Source organism: Rhineura floridana, chromosome 3 (genome assembly GCF_030035675.1).
Source record: "Rhineura floridana isolate rRhiFlo1 chromosome 3, rRhiFlo1.hap2, whole genome shotgun sequence".
NCBI lineage: Eukaryota > Metazoa > Chordata > Lepidosauria > Squamata > Rhineuridae > Rhineura > Rhineura floridana.
The window spans coordinates 152,447,813-152,466,843 of NC_084482.1; the positions used below are offsets into that span (position 1 = coordinate 152,447,813).

The 19,031-nt window shown below is 41.5% G+C and overlaps 1 protein-coding gene across 1 annotated transcript in view; it reads right to left on the reverse strand.

Annotated features, from left to right (window-relative positions):
* The window catches only part of ABTB1 (ankyrin repeat and BTB domain containing 1), a 70,041-nt gene that overhangs the window by 23,399 nt on the left and 27,611 nt on the right, over nucleotides 1-19,031 (reverse strand). The window contains exons 8-10 of the mRNA XM_061618372.1: nucleotides 15,280-15,395; nucleotides 6,391-6,489; nucleotides 4,735-4,902 (exon numbers count right to left, since the gene is read on the reverse strand). Coding sequence (XP_061474356.1) covers nucleotides 4,735-4,902; nucleotides 6,391-6,489; nucleotides 15,280-15,395 — 383 coding nt within the window. The remainder of the gene's footprint in view (nucleotides 1-4,734; nucleotides 4,903-6,390; nucleotides 6,490-15,279; nucleotides 15,396-19,031) is intronic.

Here is a 19,031-nt window from a genome sequence, read left to right on the forward strand (position 1 = left end):
AGTTATCTTAATTAATCATCAAATCTCATAAACATTACTTTATTCTTTCCACAAAAAGTCAAAGAGAGGTTTCAATTCTTTAAGAAATATATCTATCAATTTTTCTCCAAATAAACATGTCGATTAACCCATCTCGTTAATAATAATAATAATCTTATTGTCATAACCATAGTCCAAATAAACATATCGATTAATCCATCTCATCAAAATCTGTTAGGTCCAATAATTTCAATAGCCATTATTCCATTATCTGTATTAATTCCATCTTCCATCTTCAATAGTCCTGTTAAGTCCAGTAATTTCAGTGTCCAATCTTCCATTATCAGTATTCCATAATAATCTTGCTGTCATAGCCATAGTCATATAATAAGAGTCTGATGGGAATTTCCTCTATCCCAAATATTTTCTTGCCATCGATTCTGAATAAGTTGCTGAAATATTGTTGTAAAGTCATATCTCTGTTCTTCTTTTTTACAAAATGCACTGGCTCATCTCTTGAGAGTTTTTCCATTGTCACATGGCTGCAGTTAATTCCATAGATTTTCTCTATATCAAGCTCCATCACGTCATTCCAGTCCAGAAAATTATCCAAGCCATTGATAACTTTATCTCTAATATCTTCATTAATTTCTTCAGAGATAACGTTAAATTCCAAACAGTAGATTTTATTTCTAATATCCATAAACTCCAGATCTTTTTCCAATTCCACATTTGTTCCAATCTCCAGGGCTTGTATCTTCTTTTTCTTTTCTCATCTCTGATCTCATTCTCCTCTCTCACAGGATCCCCTATTTCTTTAAGCTCCTGCGTCATTTTGCTCAGTTCAATTTTCAGCTCCTTACTACCCTGTCGCAGGGTTTGTTTCGTTATCTCAATCTCATCCATTATTTTCTGAAACATAATTACTTCCAGATTCTCAGCCACTTTCTTGATTGCCATTTTTAAAACCACAAAAACAAAACAAAACAAAAATAAAGAAGAACCACTTCTTATTTCAGCAACAATTGGGTTAATATTCCAGGCTTGATGACATCACAGTATAAACAGAGCAGCCTGCCTTATCTCTCTATGTTCAAGAATACAAAACAAATTTATTTCCCAGCATCAAAACAGTTAGTGGCATCGTGAAGAAGCAGATTCGTCAAAATAAAATAGACCAAAAAGAGAATAGTCCCAGACAATATAAAGTTCCAAAGTTCATATTTTTTATTTTTTTCTCCTCGGAATAGAAATCCCTCTTCTGTTTATATCTTTAGAATGCACTTCCAGGACAGCTTTTTGCAATAGAAGCAGAGATAAGCTGTTAATTTCGTGAATAACAGAGAAGAGTTATAGCTCACCCAGAAGTTCTTTAAAGCTGATTCATTTGACAAATCTCTTTTTGCTGCAACAATTTAAACCAAGTAAAAAAAAAGATAGAAAGAAGGGTGCTTGCCTGTTAGTCCGTTTTCTCTTTGAAGAAAAGATAAACGTGTCGCATTAATCAGATAGAGCTTGTTCGGAAGTCCGTCCGGCATTGCTGGCTGGACCTTTTCTCATAAATTAATGAAATCCAGTCCTCCCAACAAAAACAGGCTTTTGAGGTTGATCTCTACGTTTCTCCCTGCCCGGGAGAAATTTCATCAGTCAAAAAAAAAATGTTCTGACTGATTTATATCTGAAAAAGCTTCTTCTGAGGCGGGAGCCCGTCTCAAAAGCAGGCACAAGCGAAGTCGCCCTTCCTGGAAGTGCCGAAATTTCTGGGCATTCTTGAAGGGCATTCTCACAAACACTAGTCTGGATGTTACTGCATGTAATGCATGAATACAGAAACAAAAAGAAATCCTGCTTCCAAGCGGGGCACCGGAGGAGATTTTCATACCGTCTGAACTGTGAATCTGAGGTACTGAACATATAGGGGAGACTGCCTGTTCTGGACAGGATTGCACTCCCCTAGAAAGAGCAGGCCCACAGTTTGGGGGTATTCCTGGATCCAACACTGTCACTGGAGGCTCAGGTTGTCTCAATGTCTAGGAATGCCTATTTCCAGCTCTGGCCAGTTTGTCAGCTGTAGGTCTCTTTTTGACAGAGATGACTTTGCTACTGCACTCTGTTCTGGTAACTTCTAGGATGGATTACTGCAATGTCCTCTACGTGGGGCTGCCGTTGAAGACTCTGAAACTTCAACTACTCCAAAATGTAGGGGCCACATTACTGGCTGGGGTTCCATTTAGAACATTTATAACCCGTTTAAAAAAAAAATTAAGATATTTATATACTGCTTAATCATTAGCATTTCTAAGCAGTGTACATAAAATAAACCATAGGGGGGAAAACAGCTGCATTGCTTGCCAGTTTGTTTTCTGGCCCAACTTAAGGTGCTCACATTAGTGTTTTAAATCCCTAAATTACTTAGGCCCCAAATATCTGAAAGACCACCTCCTTTCCTAGATCCTCTTGGGTGTTAAGATCACCAGAGGGGGCCCTCTTGGTAGTTCCATCACCCTCAGAAGTTTTGGGGGGGTTTACAACCCCAGAGAGGGCATTCTCTGTGGTAGCCCCTAAGTTGTGGAATCCCCTCCCCATAGAGGTGCGTCTGAAATCTTCGTTATACACTTTTCATCGTATGCTGAAGACACACTTTGTTTTTACCTTGGCCTTCGATACTTGAAATATTTTTAGGACCCACCCTATTGTTGTGACCAATTTGTTTTAAACTGTTTTTAATATTGTATTTCAAATTGTCATGAGCCACCCATAGGACCCCAAGGGCTGGTAAATAATAGTAATATCTGAAATGCAATTAAGTCTAGTAGTAGTCCACATGCAAAGTGTGCAATTACCCAAGAGCAGCAAAGCTACACTTCAGAAGTGTTAAAATTAACTTCACTAAGTTTTAAAGAAAGGGATGAGGGTGATGTCAAAAAGAAGGTAATTGTTTCAAGAATTCCTTAACTAACTACGGGAAAACAAGGACAGATGGCTTGGTTGGCAGCTTCATTTCTTGCCCTGCAGGAAGACAGATCAAAGGAACAAGAGAAGATACACGGTCCCAGAGAGCGTTCCACTGAACAAAATGTGCTCCCACAACATTCTATCCTATAGAAAATAGTATCCCAAATCCCTAGAGTGTGAAATCCCTTCCAGATGCAATTGATTTGGGGGTAAGACTCCAACAATAACTAAATGAGCTTGGTACTAGAAAAAGGTTACTCTTCCTCTCCTTTTTGTTTTTTGAGAGTACAATGTAAGAGTACTCATTGTTATTCTAAGGCAGGGGTGGGAAACCTATAGCCCTTCAGATGTTATTGAATTCCCACTCCCATCAGCCTCAGCCAGCAAGGCTAATGGTCTGGGATAATTAGAGTTGGGATCCAACAGCAGCTGGAGGGCCACAGGTTCCCTATCCCTACTCTAAGGAATGACACTCAAAACAAGGCAACGGGTAGCTATCAAGGAGAGTCAGCCAATGTCTAAAATGCACTGGAGGAGAAGGAAAGCAGCAGCTATTTTTCAGTTCTAAAAGGGTTCTTTCTTTCCAGTGTGTTGTTGCATTTCTGAGCTCAGAGCAGTGAGTTGGGGCTTGCTCACTGCATGAAAAGGATACAATTTCCTTGGGAATGAGGTTACCACTTCCCACTCCACCTGTCACTCCTGTAGCTGATGGAAGATTGTGGCCAAAATTGGTTAATGCATATTTGCTTCTCAGGATATTAACAAGTCATTCTTTTAGTGATGGCCTCATCTCAAATTCCTCTTGCTGCTGTGTTCCTTTCTCTACAGATTTACCAGTCATGTGCTTAGATGGCACCACAATGAACTGCTGATGTTGACGGTGGCAACACTTATTTCAGTGACCAAAAGTTCTGTATCATGGAAAGAGATGCCAACACGCAAATATCTGTAACCATTTTGACAGCATGGACACCCCCCTGCAGTTTCACATCCACTACATTTGCATAACCTGCTACTCTTCAGGACACATGCTCAATAACTCCTCAAGTATCCACTCCTGTTAAAACCACTGTGCAACAGGTGCAGGATTCACAAATTTCAGTATTCAATCTAAATTGGGACTTTTAGGGGAAAGTGACACCACACCTTTTGTTCTGAATGAGACAAACTGCAGTACAAATAGAAGAAAATAGTTCAGCCAATTTATTAACTGTGTATTGGCTCTGCCCTCTAGTGGCAAATTGTCCTATGCATTCTAGTGCTGTCAAGAGTTCCTCAGATAAGCACTCCCTGCTGACATCAGAAAAATAAACTACATCGGGCATGAATCCAGTCAGTAGGAAAGACATGTTGACTTTAGAGAAGATTTTTTGTGCCTGGTGGTTCTTTATGGTCATTTATGGTGGCTGTACTAGAGTACTGTAAATAGAGTCCACTTCTAGCCTCAAATAAAATGCAAGCATTTTATTTGATGTTTGTAAGACGTACCAGAAGAGGCAAGAAAAGAGGGTAATGATTTAATGAAACAACAAGGGGCTGCTGCACAACTAATTTCAGTGATATATCAATAGGCAACAGGATGTTCCCATAGACTGGACAGGGAAAGACAGGATAATCCTTTATCCCATGGTTGGGACACCTACAAATGGATAGGCCATATTAGCTAAGCTTAATACTCTGTAACCATATGATGCCAATTCTGACACTTCTAATTTTCTCCTAGGATCATAGCAATCCTTGCTCAAAAGAATGGTCTAGAAGCAGACTATGCTCAAAAAAGAGTGAAGAGTCCAGACTCACCTCTGTGTCATCACTATAGATGTAGTAGAGGACCCTAATGAAGATTTCCTCCGAAATGTTATGAAGAGTCACTACAGGGATACTAGGTTGGGTTTGCAGCTCCTCACTTTCAGAGAAGTGATCCTCTAGGAGGGCTTTGAAATAGTCACTGCGGCCACAGAAGAATGCCTGCAAGTAGAGAAGAAAACAGGAATCGCCACGGCTAAAGAGGCAAGCAGTAGGGCCAGGAAGTGGTCTGGGAGCAATCTGATGTGCAGTATTTCTATTGACACCCCCCCAACTCCTAAGGAGTATCAAGAATTTGAGACAATTTATTTTTATTTATTAAGTTTATGCCTCACCCCTTTCCCCAAAGGAGCCCAGGGCAGCAAACGCATCAGTGATAAAACAATACAATTAAAAATAAAATAAAATACAATGTTTAAAACATTTAAAAACAATTAAAACGTCTTTTAAAAAATCACCTACTCTCACAGTTATTATTTTCAAGGTTGCCAGGAATGGTACCTTTCAGCCATCAATGCCTGAGTAAACAGGAAACTTTTAAAATTCCTCCTGAAATTTAAAAATGAGGAAGACAGACACACTCCACCAAAAAGGGCATTCCACAAACAGGGAACTGCCACCAAGAAGGCCCTACCATGGGATAATGCCAACCGGGCTGCCCCAGTGGTGGCACCACCACGAATCAGAGGGCTGAGATAGTTGCTGTTGGGAGGAGGTGCTCTTTTAGGTTCTTGTTGCTTAGGGCTTTGTACACTAGTACAAACACCTTGGTCTTGACAATGGAAACACACTCTCACACTGAGAAATTGCTTCATGTTACCGATTTCTTCCTTTCCACAGTTACATATGTATACATGAAATTGTGACTTGCCAACCGTAGCATAACAGTTACTGGTGGCTCACATTAGCCCATTTAGTAGACCTGGATACATGAAAAAGCATGCAGTGAGAGTCTCATTTTCAGGTGGAGGCTCCATTTCAAGCAGCTGCTAATCTCTACTTGGTGTCTTCAGTGTCACACACAACTGCAGTTGTGCAGCTGAGAAAAGTAGTCATGCAGAAACATTTAATGCCAATCAGTTCCAAGAGATACTGGACATTTATTTAGCACTACAGTACATCTTTCAACATTATTACAAAACTCTGCTGGATTAAAAATTTAAAAGGTTTATTTGCTTACTAATGATTATGTGTTGTAGATCTAGTCCCTTCCCTCAGTAATCTTGTTACTATGCTGGTTAAAGGGATTCAGCAAATGACCACTTTCAAATTAAGGTTTTGCTGCACTATCCCAAGCAAACATACCAGGGCCTAAGTTCCACAGAACTAATGGCAGCTTACTTCTGAGCAGGCACACACAGGATTGTGCTGTACATGTCACTTACTAGAGAAGGATCAGGAATTGCTCATGATTTGCAGTGGAGTTGCCCACCCCCACCCCAATTTAACATTAAAATACTTGGTTTTAAAAAAATATTGTAAGCTGCCTTGGGTGCTCCTCATGGAGTGGAAAGGTGGACTAAGAGTCACATAGTATATATAAATAGGAGTATCATTCCTTCCTTGCAGAACACAGTGTGCAGATCTGTCATATTGGAGAATGCAAGTAAAAAGACTACCCTGGTAGATTAAGTAAATATGAGTACATACCTTGTGACACAAGAAATTGTATTGTGCCACCCGGAAACAAACATCAGGACAGCTGCTAAAGTTGTCAGTGCTGTCAAAAGGCAACTCTCCAAAGCCTACCTACACATGTACAAACACACACAAAGAAATTCTGTTATTTCTCCTTCTCTATTAGGATCCCTCTAATGCAGCCATTAGAAACCAGCTGTATAGTTAGGATGCCAGATAGAAACATTCCTCTATATCAAAGAAATGAATCCTAAAGTACTCTCAAAAGTCTCACTATTCTAGACATCTAAGTGCTGCAGTTGTGGCAACTTTCATAAGTTCCAATAACTGACATTAACAACATTTTGTAAAGCAGGGGATGCATTTGGACAACCAACTCAGCAAAAAGAGCAAGAACACATGACACAGACAAGCCTTTTGCCTGCCCACTCTGTTGTCATGCATTCAGTTTCTGGTTTACTGCAATTAACCCCATGTCTTCAATTAACCATTATTTCCCAATGCAGCTGAAGTAGGAAACTATGATTGCAAGGTTTAAAAAACGGCTTTAGTTTAAGTTCCTGTCTGGTTCCCAAACTGTAACTATAGTTTTCAGGTTCAGATCTAATGGGATACTGTGGTTAATTGAAGACTTATGGGGTTAACTGTGGTGTGCTGAGAAGGGAATTCATTGCACAAGGCTCATTCATATCTCCGCCAAGATATGATCACCCAAACCATAGCCAGAGTCTGTGCAGACACACGTGACTGAGAACACATTTCCTTAACTGACTAGTAGCAAAGAGGTCTATGGCCAGTTAATGAAAGAGGAGGAAAAGCAGACATTCCCTATGGAGGGAAAATAATAACAAAAAAAATAGGGAGGGTGGGAAGTGGCTTCTAGTCTAGCCCTCAAAGAACCCACATCCTATGAAGAACTTCCAGTATTTAAGTGCAGAGGAGAAACCCAGGGAAAACTGGCAAAGATTCCCTGCAGCATGTCTCTCTCTCTCTAAAACACACAGAATTTAGTGATTCTGCTTCACTTCCATCTTGATTCCCGGCTTTATTACATCAAGAGAGTAAGTACAGGACATAATTATACAGCCACGAGAGTGGCTGTACACTATAGCCAGCATGGGTTTTTCACATTCCTCAATGTTAAATTGAAAATACCCCCCATGCCATTCTGATGCTTCCCATAAGCTCATTTCAAAACAAAACCTTACCAAACTCATAGTTCTGAACTCAGAAACGCTTAACAACCCTCTCAATTTTCATGGCGATACACAAAATAATCAGAGAGAATAGAGTTCGAAGTCTAAAAAGAGAGAAAAAAACCCCAGAGCCCTTTTGGACTTTTTTCTCTGAGAGTTCTCATAATCTGTTGAAATTCATTAAAAATCAGCCATATTCACAGAGTACATGTAATCCTAATACTGACCTTGCCCCATACGCTGACCTTCATCTTCTGCAGTTTAAAAGTTTAAAAAATGCCTGACTGATTTTTAATTAATTTAATAAATTTTGGCTGGCAGCCTATGATAACGTGGGGGCATGCGCAGTAAGAACCGTCAGAATTCTAAAAGCCAGACTCACAGCTGCTAGGCTTGCCTAATCGGGGCCCTACCCACACCAGACTTTGATTTCACTTGAGACAGTCATGGCTTCCCTCAGAGAATCCTGGGTGCTGAGAGGAGTCTCCTATTCCCCTGAGAGAATGGTTTAACAGTCAGCCACTCTGATTGAAGGTCTGTGAGGGGAACAGGGCGTCTCCTAGCAACTCTCAGCACCCTTCACTAACTACACTTCCCAGGATTCTGTGAGAGAAGCCATGACTGTCCAAAGTAAAATAAAGGCCTGGTGTGGATGTGGCCAGGGAAAGCTTTGGTTTAAATTTGGGTGGGAGGCTACATGTGCCTGCTGTAGAAAAAGGTGGGGAAAACTCTGAAAAAGAATGATACTGTTCACAATGTTTTCCTTTTGGAAAGAAAAGAGGCTTCCCTTCTGCCCAATGCTCACTCACCCAATCTCCTCCCCGTCCCTACCCTGGGTCAGTGTTGGACTATGACCTGGGAGACCAGGGTTCAAATCCCCACACAGCCATGAAGCTCACTGGGTCACCTTGGGCCAGTAACTACCTCTCAGCCTCAGAGGAAGGCAATGGTGAAACCACCTCTGAATACCATTTACCATGAAAACCCAATTCAAAGGGTTGCCATAGGTGGGGATCGACTTGAAGGCAGTCCATTTCCATTTTCAAACATGATTGCATAGAAATAAATCCCATTGAACTCAGAAAATATGCAAATGATCAAATCTACCCTCCCTCCCTTCTCCTCCCTCCTATCCCCTCCCTCTTGCCCCTTCCCTCCCCTTTCCTTTGCCCCTCCCTCCTCATCCCCATCCCCTTGCAATCCCTTCCTGTTTTGTGGGGGTGGGGAGCAGGGTGATAACTATGTGCTCTAGCCGGCACATTCTTACAGACATGAGAACCTATCCATAACAGACTGCAGCTTTTTTAAAAGGAAGATTATTCACTAATAGGCTGCGGTTTAAGAACATACCTATAGCCCACAGCTATTTTTATCAAACTTTAAAAAGCAGGGAAATTGGGCAGCTATAGTGAATGCACCAGGGGACCAGGAGACCTGAACTCCTCTCTGAGATATTGTACCGCCCTACAAATTGGTCAAAATGCAAACACCATTTGGGTTGGTCTTTCACAGTCCAATCCACTTCCTGTGTAGCTTGGAACAATTTGGTAACATGCCTCTGAGTATATGGGCAGTGGTGGCAACACCTGCAATCAGCCCAAATAATAGAAAGAAGACATGTGCTGTGCTGATCTTGTTTTAGCAGGGAGGAAGCAACATTATTCAGACAGTTGATATAGTTCAGATGGTCACTTTGAATATGTCTGATTTCCTTTGCAATTTTAGCGATGTTTCCTATAGGAAATCATTTTCTTTTTTTCTATTTCTGTGAATACGTGAAGTAGAGCAAAATTTACACTAAAAAAACTCCAAACATAATTGTGGAATAATGGCACTGACCTCTGCAGAATAGTCTCCAGTGGACCTCAGTGTCTCAATTTGCACAAGATAAAACAGTGGGAGTGAAATATATTGTAGGTGTGCCCTATGTTTTTAATTGACCTTGCCTTCAACGAAGTGGTTTAAACATAGCAGGCTGAAAACATGCATCCTCTTTTTTCCAACAGCTAGAGTCATTGCTGAAGGAGCAACATATTGGAATCAGTCTGATTTTACATCAAACTGCAGTTTCAGATTCCACTGTTAATGCATCCAAAATAAAAATAGAACATAACCTCCAATTTGAAACACAAAAAAATGCTGTCTTCACCATCATATGACACTGACCAATAAAAAGGCTTTGAAATTAATAAAAATAAATTTGACACAGATTTCTAGGATGAATAATGAGAGAAATAAACTTTTCTCGTTCAGATTCTCTGTAGAAACATTAGTAAGACAGGAAAGAAGTAAAGTAAGAAGAACACCAGCAAACATACAAAAATATAATTCTCTATCTCTGGAGATAGCAGGTGTTGCCACCACACACCATATGCTCAGAGGCACATGTTACCAAATTCTTCCAAGCTACACAGGAAGTGGATTGGACTGTGAAAGACCAACCCAAATTGTGTTTGCATTTTGACAAATTTGTAGGGCAGTCCAGTATCTCAGAGAGGAGGTCAGGTCTCCTGCTCCCCTAGTGCATTCACTATAGCTGCCCAATTTCCCTGCTTTTTAAAGTTTGATAGAAATAGCTGTGGGCTATAGGTATGTTCTTAAACCGCAGCCTATTAGTGAATAATCTTCCTTTTAAAAAAGCTGCAGTCTGTTATGGATAGGTTCTCATGTCTGTAAGAATGTGCTGGCTGGAGCACATAGTTATCTCCCTGCTCCCCTCCCCCACAAAACAGACACTCTTTCAAAACTATTACAGACTTTTAATACACTTTACAACACTGAAATAAGGGAAGACTCAAAAAAGTGTGCAAACGCCCACATTCCACATGTGTATCCAACATCTTAATAATAAATAAATAAACAAATCTTTATCAGAGATGTTTTTGTAAGTGTTGTCAGCCAGTCTCCAAACTTTATGGTACAGGAGTGTTTTAAAACGGGAAAGAACACACAGACACATGTATGCCGGCCTTCCCCAACCAGATGCTTTAAAATACACTTCCCATCAGCCCCAGCTAGCATGGAGGGAGAGAGCCAATATATGCTATTTGTTCTCTCTCTCTCTCTCTCTCTCTCTCTCACATACACACACACACACACACACACACACACACACAGAGAGAGAAAGAAGGGAAGGCAGTGCTCACATTCAGCACAGTGAACAGGTTTTTTTTTAAAAGGCATGGGAGACAACAGCATTGCTTTGCAATTGCTTATACCAGAATAATGCAGGTAGAACATCCCTACCTCCCTCAATTGCCAAAAAAGGGGCTCATCTCACATCTACAAAAATGTTTTTGAAACCGGTCCCCTCCAACTGGTTTTTGCTCAACCCTAGCAGGTTGTTAGCACAGGGCTACCCCTCTCTCAGCCACAATTTTACTTAAAAGCAGATAAGGAAAGACTCATTTCCCCCTCTTTATCCTCTGATCAAGGAAAAGCTCCATGCCGAATACATACTGGAGGCAGTCTTATTAGTAGCACTAGATGGGAAGCATGAGCAAGAGTGTGAGAAAATTATTTGATTCAAATTCCTGAAACTTTTGGGTGGTTAATCCAGATTTGCAAGGGGAAATAAAACCGTCATCTTACATAGCAACATAGGAAGCTGCCTTCATAGAGTCATAGAACAGTAGAGTTGGAAAGGGCCTCTACGGTCATCAAGTCCAACCCCCTGCTCAAAGCAGGAATCCAACCTAAAGCATACCTGACAGGTGGCTGTCCAGCTACCCCTTGAATGCCTCCAGTGTTGGAGAGCCCACCACCTCCCTAGGTAGTTGGTTCCATTGTCACAAGTTTGCCCTGATGTTCAGTCAAAATCTGACTTCCTGGCTTTATACTGAGCGAGATCATTGGTCCACCAAGCTTAGTCCTGTTTAAACTGACTGACAGTGGCTCTTCAGGAGTCCCTCTCAGCCCTACCTGGAGATGGCCAGGATTGATCCTAGAATCCTCTGCATGAAAAGCAGATGTTCTACCACTGCAGATGTTCTATGGCCTTTCCCCTTGTTCCCTTCCTTTCCTCCCTTCTCTCCCCTCCCACTTTTATTTTACATATTTGTAAAATATGTTTGTTTGCCAAAGGGGTGGGAAAGCCTGAAAAAGTGTGGCTACGGATGGTGAGGGAGAGATAACTTTAGGGCGGTGCATGTGGGTTGGGGATCTTGACAGCCATCATGTCTCTGTATTACAAAACTAAAACTATTAAAATAAGACAAGGTACCACAGTAGAGAGGGGGACTACACCAAAGCAGGGGCTCACTGTAAGCCCATTAAACATGCTATAATTACAGGGACCAGCGTGGTTGCATCCTAACAACAACTGTCCTCAAGCCGTTTTCAGAGAGCAATTTGTATATTGTGTCAAAGGTTCTGCCAATATGTAGCAAATTAAATACATTTACACCTATTTGGCTAATATCATATAACTGTAGAATAGGGGGTAAGGAACAGAAAAGATGGTTTGGAGATTTCAGTGTCGAATTTTACCACCATGGTGTTTTGCTACTGATTGGCTCTGAAAAACAACTATACAACTTGGGCTAACACAGTAAAATTCAGCTAATTGGGTTTAGAAAGTTTTGTTTTTAAATGGATAGTAAGTGAATTGTAGAAGTCTACATTAAGCCGCACTAGATTATAGCTTGAGCCCAAATTGTATACGATATTCACAGCTGCCATAAATTATAATTTAAACACTTTCATTTATTGTATAAAATCTGACGGACAAAGAGCAGCTTTCTCTACTTGTTCCTGTTGTTTTGGACAGTGAGGATTAACGCACAAACACTACATATTTAATGACTAATCTTGAGGAAACATGATAACATGGGCAGGTACCAAAACCTCCTGAAAGCAAGCTTTAAAAAGGGGGGAGGGGTACCCTTAATTCCGAACTGCCAAATTTGTCCATTCGATATTTCAGCACAGTAGAGAAACAAACTTTATATATATACATATAAAGTGCCAAAACCAACTATTATCCTGTTACAGGGAATACTATACCCAATGCTGCTGTTGTTTTTAAGAGAAAAGAGGAGGGGGGAAGTTGACTGTTTTGAGAGTAGCTGCACATGCAATATGACCAATTTCTTAACCATGGTTAAGCAATTGAGACAGCACTGCAAGAAACTATCTTCATTCTCTCTTTCTCTCCCTTCTGGAACACAAATTCCTCCACTGGTCTTAGCCATAGTTAGCTGTTATATCATTAACCAACATTTTGTTACACAACATTACTAAGGTTCTGCCTAACCCAGTTTCTGAAACCAGTTTCAACCATGCTTAAGCTTTTTGGGGGGAAGGGCAGAGAAGAAAGGAATCTGGGTTCCCAAAAGGAGAGAGCAGCAAAGGGAGTGTTTGATTCTATGGCCCACTCCCAGGTTGCCTGAACTATAGTTAACCAAATCAGCTAATTACATGCATAGCTGTTCTGAAACCAAGAAGATAAACCAAAAAAATATGTCCAAGGTAATCTGAATGAAAATATGTTTAGAACAAGCTGTGAAGTGGGCATGTTTGTTTCACCATGCATTTCTGAAAGGGGCAGCAGAAGCAGTAAGTTTTATTAGAATGTTCACAGTCATAGAAACTCCTTAAAATGAGGACCATGTTTGTTAGTTTACTTTTGTTACAGATCCAAAAAACAAAGATGAGAAACAATTTCAAGTGAAGGAAAATATGATTGGCGCGCGCACACACACACACACACACACACACACACACAGAGAGAGAGAGAGGGAGAGAGAGAGAGAGGGAGAGGGAAGAGGGGAGAGGGAGAGGGAGGGAGGGAGAAAAAAACTAAGGCACTGATCAGTACAGTCCCCATGCAGTCATAGATTGTCAGCACCTGGGGCTTCACTTTACATGTGGCAAATGGACAAGTGTCTGTTTTCTGCCGCACATCTGAAACAGAACTCTGGCATCTCCCCACTGGGTACTCGTCTGAAATCAGCTTACATGGGTGTGTGTGTGTGTGAACATTTCCCTATGGTTCATTTTGAAATCTGAGAATGTGCAACAGAAAGCCTAAGCACAACAGCACTCATGTATTCATGAGCTGCGGCATGCTGTAATGTGTGAAGTGGCAATTTTTACAACCATAAAGAACAAGCATGTTGCATGAGGGAACAGTAAGTTAGCACATAATCTGGCACTCAAAACCTCAAATGTCAAAAAATCACAATAAATGCTACACACCCTTATCTCCCCTACCTACTCTATTGTCTCCATATCGTTAAAGGCTAGAAACACTTTCCCCCCATGAAATTAACAATGAGACTTTTCAGCCACAGGTTGAGGCCTCTATAATAAAATTGTATGAGCATGCAATACTAACAATTAATGCTCACCATAAGTGTGACTACATTTCATGTGCCTTTTCTAAGACATTCCTGAAAATTGGGACAGCGAGGAACATTTGGCCAGACTGTTACAGAAGGCTGACAAGTCAGTTGCAGAGTATTCCTTCATGGAGAAAGGCCACAGAATGTTGGATTTCCATGAGCAAAATAAAGCGATGGCTACCACTTCAGGGACCAAACAAGGCATGGCAGTTGTCATCCCCCCTTCCGCTACAAACTACAGGAAAATAATAGGCTGTGAGAGTGTGTGTAGCCCAGAAACAGCAAGGCAGGCTGACCCAGCAACTATTTTAAAAAATTGGGGGTGGGGATTGTGATGTTCCTATATATTAGTGTATATATGGTAAGTGCTGGTTGTTTAGAGTATACATGGTAAGTAGTGAAAGAGGAGGGGGAGTGAATGGGCAATAGAATGCTTGATGATTGGCTGAATGTTTAAAATGGCTGACAGTATAAATGAAAGGATGACAGGTAAATCTGGGGGAATGTGAGGTGGTGAATTGTGGAATCTGGGGGGGAGAAGAGAAAGAGTGGATTGCTTGGTGGGGTTTAGAGAGTTGTTTGCCAGGAGAGAGTGAAGAAGGCGGGAGGCGGAGTTCGGATTAGTATTGAGTAAAACCATATGCTTATGTGCCTTAAGAAGAAATATTGTTAATCTTGTTAGCTTTGTTATCTGTAATAAATACTTAATTTGGTTTACCAAAGGCCTGATCCTTGGCTGGGGTTTCACAGACCAGAAGGGAGGGTAAGGTAATGACCAAGGCTGAAGGGGAACTGTAACAAATGGTGGCAGCGGTGAAGAGAATAACAATACCAGTATTCAGAGTCTCTGGGAATACTAGTATTGGGACGTTACTGGTGGTTGCCTAGCAGGGGGATCTGTTGAGATCTGTGCTAGAGCGGGGAGAGAAATCATAAGAGAGAGCGGTCCGGACTGGTGGAGTCCCTGGTGGTGCCTAGAGACAGGCAGTAACCACGAGCAGGTAGGAACCTGACAGGGAGAGCCAGGGAAGGACGCCTCACAGGGATAACCCCTCTCTCTCCGACAAAGTGCAAAATAGCATGGGATGTTCCCATGAAGATATGCCACACCACAATCTCCTTTTTCCCACAGCAACATGAGTTCTAAAGGAAGGGAGCAGAAAAGACTAATTGTAAGGAAATCCAGCAGGACTGGTGCCCTTACTTTGGAAACAGCAGCTGTCAATGCTCAACAGCAACTGAGTGGCAATTGCAAGGCCTAAAGAAGACAGCCAACCAGAACAAAATCAGAAGTGCAGGACTCCTGCCGAATCAACCGGGAGGACCCAGCAGGAAGAGGGGGGAAAATCAAAACTTCCTACCCTGAGTTTGGCTGGCAGGGCGCAGTCTGCTAGCAGAGCCAGGTCTTCCTGCAGCCGTGAGTTACCTGGGGGCTCAATCGTCAGCACCTTCACACAAGTCCCTGGCTTGGAAGAGACTGGAAGAGGCAAAAAAAAAAAATCTAAAGTATAGAATCCTGAACACTATATGGACATTCTCGGGGGGGGGGGAAGAGACAGTTACCTGGGGATAATTTTTAAAATTCAAGTCTATCATAATATAACAGGATGATTCCAGCCCTCTCTTAAATGCAAATGTTAGGGAAAAAATGAGGCATAGATTGTTTATTTTAGGGGTAGAATAGATTGCGAAGAATAACATTTTCCTTCTTTGAAAAGCTCTGGCCACAGAAAAACAAGTAGAAGGTTTTTCCACAAAGCTCACGGATTGCTTCCATCACTGCTTTCATGTTTTAGGACCTGTGTAAAAGATTGGCATGTACCTTGAGGGATAGATTTATGACTTCACTGATGGGGAGAAATATCAGGGAAAGAGATATCCTGCTGGCCAAATATGCATCCTGATAGCCAGAGACAAATTCTTACTTGTCATTTTCCACATCTAGCTATTTGGTTTTCAGTGCGACTTTCACAAGACCATAGATTGCTCACATATTCTGCTGAATCAATACATATGATCATACACCACACACAGCTAAAGATTTGGGTAGAGTTTCAGTGTCTGACAACATGTAGTGATGCAACTGGGCATATGCATAAAAAAGGCAGGTTCTATGGACATCACTGCCACACCTCTATAAGTTAAACAAACAGATTACATGTGTAGGTAGACAAACAAGAATGGTTCCCTTTAGGGAGACTCTTCAGTGACATTCACATCCATCTTAAGATGCTGGTATTAAATTATGCATCTTGATATGGTTAGTGAATACAAAACTGCTTCTAGATCAGAAACGGGGAACTCTTTCTTTTGTTGTGTGTTATGTATTGTTTTATACTGTTCTGATATTTGTATGGCAAAGAAGAAATAAAATGTAAAAGAAAAAAGAAAAAAATGGGGAACTCAACACAGAGAGCTATCGCTAGTCGGGCGGTATATAAATTTAATAAATAAATAAATAAATAAAAATGGTGCCCTCCAGATGTTGCTGGACTCCAACTCCCATCAGCCCCAGCTAGCATGTCAAATGGTATGGGATGATGGGAGTTGGTATCCAACAACATATGGAGGGCCTCAGGTTCCCCACTCCTGTTCCATTGTGACATCTATTGGGCTGATCATGGACATTTGAAAAACACTAACATATCTTACCCAGTGACTGTATACAACTGCTCAGTTATTTCTAGATTAACCTTTTAAACAGAACTATTATGCCTGAAGGATATCCTAGGGAACCAACATCTAGAGTGGGTAGACAGCAGGAAACAAACAGGCAGTTTATAGTCATTTAGCATGAATTTTGGGGTAAGACACTGTTCACTCTTGATCTCTCCCATAACGTACCCTAGTCTAGAAATGCTAAAACCAGAAAGGATCGACGCACATTGGCTAAATGTGCAAGTTGTGAAAACTCTGGTTCTAACTTCACGACCCTCACTATTTGGCTTTTAAAAAGCCACTACCTCTCATCTCAGCCCACTCCTGATCTGCAGCGTGTTGGTTCATACTGACCCACTTTACAGGGTTGTAGCAAGGATTACAGAATGAATGTAAAACAGAGTGCTCTTAATTCTCAAAAAGGCTGTATAAATGCTAAGTAGCATTACTACTATAGTGAGCCTCTCTCTCTCAAAAAAGGAAAAACTGCTTGAGCCCCTGTGATGTTCCTGTAGGTTAAGCATCTGTAAATATGGTAAGTGCGGGTCTATTAGGTGATGTATGGTAATTGACTGAGGGAGAAAGGGGGAGTACATGGGTGAGAAGCTGAAGTATGCTGGATGATGATTGGCTGAGTGGCTGGCTGGCTGAAGGTATAAATGGAGGTTTGTGAGTGATGAGAGGGAGGAGTCGGTTAAGGGGGAGAAGTTGTTAAGTTGGTTGGAGTGAGGTTGTTTGGTGAGGGTTGGTTGGCAGAGTTCTGAGGGAAGTTTGGATTGTATTTGGCTGATACTTAAAGAGTATATATATGAACAGAAACATAAAGAGTGACCATATATGAAACCATACACTTGTGAAACATTCTTAAAGTAATCTTGTTATTTCCTGTTGTTAGTAAATAAATACTTATTTGGTTTACCAAAGGCCTGATCATTGGCTGGGGGAATATACAGACCAGAAGGGAGGGCAAGGTAATTACCAAGGCTGAACAGAAACTGTATCTAATGGTGGCAGCGTGAAGGGAGATATTGTAACAAGTCAAGTATCCAGAGCAACCCAGAGTTGTATGCTTTATATATAAAGATACAAGGGGATTAGGAACAGCAAAGGCACACAGTCACAAAGTAACAAGCTATAGAGAGGCTGAGGCAAAGTCTCTGGAAGTATTGGTTACAGGAAGTGACTGGTGGTGCTGCCTAGCAGTGGGATCTAGTGAGATCTGTGCTAGAGCGGAGTGAGAAACCATATAAAGGACGGTCCTGACTGGTGGTGTCCCTGGTGGTGCCTAGTGAAAGGCAGTAGCCACAAGCAGGTGGGAACCTGACAGGGAGAACCAGGGAAGGACGTCACAGCCCCTCCTAGTGTAAAGACAATAAATAAAATCAGAAGTGTCACGTGGTGCTGCTCATTCCCAACTCCTACAGAACAGATCAAAGTGAAGTAGATGGTTTAGGGCTGGATTGGCCTACATAAATTCTGAGAAAATCGAATACCCTTAGGAAATAAAGGATTGCCCTACTGTATGAGTACAAGCCACTCCACTGCATTGACTGAAAAGAGATTGGCATTCCATGTCCAATGAAAAAAAAAACACACCACAACAACTATGTTGGGAATGATCAGGACAGAGCTTGCAAATGCCCTAGCAATTACTTGAATCTCTTAAAAGAAGCCTTTCTCACACATTTGGGAATGATGGTCCAATTCTCACATAACGCTAAACCATGCTTCAGTGCCACATGCAAGAGTACGAATGATTTGCTGGAACCTTTGGCCGCTCCCCTCCTCCTACCTTGGGCTTGCATGCTCCCCTCCCCTCATCTCCTACATGGTTTGGAGCAGCCTTTCCCAACCAGTGTGCCTCCAGATGTTGTTTGACCACAACTCCCATCAGCCTCAGCTAGCATTGCCAATGGTCAGGAAAGATGGGAATTGTGGTCCAACAACATCCGGAGGCACACTGGTTGGGAAAGGCTGGTTTGAAGGATCAGTTAGACTGAATTCAGTTCCACTTTCCATGAAACCAGGCTTGGCAATATGAAGGAATCAGAGAGGGGTGGGGAACCTTTGCCTTTTCAGATATTGCTGAACTGCAACTCCCATCAGCCCCAGGGAACTTGGCTAGGGATGACGGGTGTTGCAGTTCAGTAAGATCTGGAGGCACAAAGGTTCCCCATCCCTGATTTGAAACAAACTCTGGGTGGTTTTTAAACAAGCCAACTTTAAACCATAGTTCACGAAATCAACTTGTTTAAACTAATCAGAATGTGTTTTAAACCACAATGTCACTGTTATGTATGAATTGGAAACTGTGGTTTAACACAAATTGTGGTTTCATAAACCATGGTTTGAAGTTGGCTTGTTTAAAAACTGGCCAGAGAAAACAAGGTTTTACAGACAGTGAAACGAAACTCTGCTGAAGTTTTCCTCTCTGCCGTGCAAAAAGAGGGGAGGG